This window comes from Brassica oleracea, chromosome C7, assembly GCF_000695525.1.
Source record: "Brassica oleracea var. oleracea cultivar TO1000 chromosome C7, BOL, whole genome shotgun sequence".
In the NCBI taxonomy this organism is placed as follows: Eukaryota; Viridiplantae; Streptophyta; class Magnoliopsida; order Brassicales; family Brassicaceae; genus Brassica; species Brassica oleracea.
The window spans coordinates 21531425-21534884 of record NC_027754.1 but is presented as its reverse complement, the minus strand read 5'-3'; the positions used below and the strand labels follow the sequence as shown (position 1 = coordinate 21534884).

General features: G+C 36.6%; 1 protein-coding gene and 1 pseudogene across 1 annotated transcript in view; one reads left to right on the top strand and one right to left on the bottom strand.

Annotated features, from left to right (window-relative positions):
* The window catches only part of LOC106302839, a 10103-nt pseudogene extending 7563 nt beyond the window's left edge, over positions 1-2540 (top strand).
* Positions 2541-2930: 390 nt separating this feature from the next.
* The window catches only part of LOC106303699 (endoplasmic reticulum-Golgi intermediate compartment protein 3-like), a 2698-nt gene continuing 2168 nt past the window's right edge, over positions 2931-3460 (bottom strand). The window contains exons 11-12 of the mRNA XM_013740001.1: positions 3339-3431; positions 2931-3264 (exon numbers count right to left, since the gene is read on the bottom strand). Coding sequence (XP_013595455.1) covers positions 3106-3264; positions 3339-3431 — 252 coding nt within the window. The 3' untranslated portion in view covers positions 2931-3105. The remainder of the gene's footprint in view (positions 3265-3338; positions 3432-3460) is intronic.

Here is a 3460-nt window from a genome sequence, read left to right as displayed (position 1 = left end):
GACTCGTGATCTGAATATATCTTCTTATTGAACTAGAATAGGGTTTAAAATGTATATATATAACCGAAAAGGAAGATCTTCATGAAACAAGAATAGGAAATATCCCTAACATAATGGAAGTTATCCTTATCTTAACAATGGGAATATTCGATATGATCCTTGTCACACAAGGATCCCTAATAAAAAACAGAGTTTAATGTAACAGAGGCCAATAAAACAGAGTAATGAACATTAAGGATTTTCTATGCTTCATTTATAGATTATCAACGTCAGAACTGATCAACTTCGTGCGCAATAACCTATCCTCTTCGTGTGTGGTTTACGCTTCTCAGCAAAGACTTATTTAACAAAGTCCTAGCAACTAATAAACGGCTTCCTCAAACTCTATTGTTTGCTCTGCTTCATGTATAGATTATCAACGTCACTTTTCATCAACTTGTCTCAATAACCGATCCTCTTCGTCTGTGGTTTAAGTTTCTCAGCAATAACTTATGGTTTAGAAGTCCTCGCAACGAATAAACGTCTTGCTCAAACTCTATTGTTAATAGGACTATTAGTTTCTTTGCTTGTCGTCGCAGCACACAATAGCCCTGTTCTTTTCATTAACGCGCGACCAGCGGCTGCGATGTCAATTCTAAAGAAAAAGAGGGAAGAAAATTGAACAGAATCAGTTTTTAAACGCAGAGGAGAGATGCAGAGGAAAGACGCAGAGGAGAGAGAATCAAGATAATTGGTCGATGTTATTTTTGGCGTCAACGGAATTTGCCGAATCCGTGTAGTTTTTGATCGCTGCGTCTCTCCTCCTCCCTCCGAGCAACCATTAAAGATAAAAATAATGAAGAAATTTCAGTCGCTGGTCGCAACCGCCGCGAGAATGAAACGAACAGGGCTAATATATATTGGGATTTTTAGGTGGCCAGGAGATACTCATGAACTTACTCGGCCGTTATAGGATATCGTAGAATGTTTCCGAAATGATCAACAACCTTGGATTTCCATACTTCCTCGTCTTCTTTCTTCTCGAGATTCTATGCACTTTGTTACTATCAACACAATTGAATAGTCATGAAGCTGAATCGTCAACATTATCATTATTTAAGCATTACCCGTATTCATGCGTTTGCACTGGGAAGTCATAAATCTCAAGTAGTACTCTCAAAACTGTACTGTTGTCTCAACGACAATGGAACAACAACAATGGTATGTTTCGTTTCTCTGTTTCTTTTTTTTTTGTCTGAATGCCTTTCTATGTTCAACCCTAATTTCGTTAGAGACCTAAAACTGATATATTTTATTTTGGTTTTTGATAGCTTAGGAAATGAAAACGAGGACAGGATCAGTGAGTTACCTGAAGTTTTGCTTGTGCATATATTGTCTTCACTTCGAACAAAAGAGCTCATAGCCACGAGTGTTTTGTCTAAACGGTGGAGATATCTTTGGAAGATGGTGCCAAATCTCAACTTTGATTACGTCCATGGTGTCTTCAGAGGATGTTTACAGCTCGCTGATTTTACATAAAGCTCCATTTCTGGAAAGTCTGTCTTTGAACATTGAAGATACGGTCCTGTTGATATTGGAATATTGGTTGGAATTGGTTTTTCGCACCATGTGCGTAAATTAGCGTTGTATCACCTCCGTGAGGATCTAGAGGAGGCATTCAGGTTTCCTAGTGTATTGTGTAGCTATAACAATACACTCCATACACTGAAGCTCATGTATGACGTTCATTTAGAGTTTCCTTCTCGGGTCTGTTTAAATGCACTTAGAGAGCTGTATCTTTACGACGTAATATAATATTCATAGATGAAGCATCTGTTTCCAACCTTTTCTCTGGCTGCCCTAGGCTTCAAGATTTGTATGTGACACGAATTATGAACTACGATGTGGTGACCTACACTATTGCGGTGCCTTCATTATGTGAAGAATGAGAACATTCTTGCATCTCTAACTTCAGCCAAGTGTCTTTCCTTAGATTTACCCTTAACGGTAAAAAAAAATTAATTTAATTTTTATCTGCCACATTGTTTAACAATGTTTTTTATCCGTCCACAGATCAAGTATCCTATCTTTTATCAGCTGGTATCTTTGGAGCTACATGTAAATGAACTAAATGTGGGGAATCTTTGGTTAATGCTCGATAACTCTCCTAAATTGCAAAAACTCAAGCTCATCAGCGTAAGCAATCGCAACAAGTTATTTCATATATTCTGATGATCTAATAATATCATATTAATTGTGTTGTTGTCAGTTATTTTGTGATTATTTTCCGGTGGAATGGGAATGGAATCAGACGAAACGTGTACCAGAATGTTTGTTGTTCCATCTTGAGACATTCATGTGGACAGAATACGAATGGGAACGAGAAGATGAGAAACAAGTGGGCCACATACATCCTCCAGAACGCTGGACGGTTGAAGAAAGCAACTTTTCTTGCTGGAAGAGTTGGAAAAGAGCGTCAACCTCATGTCACCTTGTGTTGGAATGATTACTTCAACGTTATGTTTTGGCAAATGTGCAATGTAAAATTCTTAACTTTTTAGCTGCCAAGTTTAATGGCAGAGCTTGATGATATTTGAATTTTTTTTTTCTCAAGGTATGTATTTCAATCGAGTTTCTAAAGATGCACACTCAATATGATACCAGTAAAAGCGTAGATTCATAATCAAGCCTCTTTTATTTTGACTATATGAACTAAAATATCAAACTAAGTGAAAGGCAACGAATGCGGTATCATATTTTAACTATGAACTAAAATATCAAGCTTTATGTATGTGTTTTTGAACATTATGTATTTTGTTTAAACTGTTGAAAACAAAAGTTTAAGATTTTTGTGTATTAAATGAATATCAAACTCAAGTAGAACAACACATCATCAAATTACCCTTTTTTAACTTTGCCTGAAGAAAAGAAAAATAATTTATAAGGTAAAGTAAAACTTTCTCAGTTCCTTTCAAAGTCAACCAAAGATAGCATTGTTTGCCAGACTCATCATCAAACCTAATGTCTAACTGTAAAACCCCCGTTCAAGGTTAACCAGTCTCTGAACAAGAAAGTGAGAAGAATATATATATATATATATAAAAAATAATAATAAGACAAACAAACTCAGTTGAATTTACCAATCTCCATTTTCTTCTTAATTGCTCTTTGTCCATGGTATATGAACGAATCAACTATTCCTGATACGGTGAAGATACCTCCTACTATAGCACAAACATTTGTTAGGAAGTGCAAGAACTCCACATGCTGCTCCTCAAATATCACCTAAATCAAACAAACAACAATCAAAGTTAGAATGTCTTTAGGATTAACACAAGAAACCAAACTCCAAAACGGACCTTAATCGGCGAAAGATCATAGTAGAAGAAAACACCAGGCGGAGATTGCATTCGACCTGCTTCCATTTTTTGGAAATGTTCTGTCACAGAGAACTTTACCCCCCACCCCCCCCCCCCCCCCC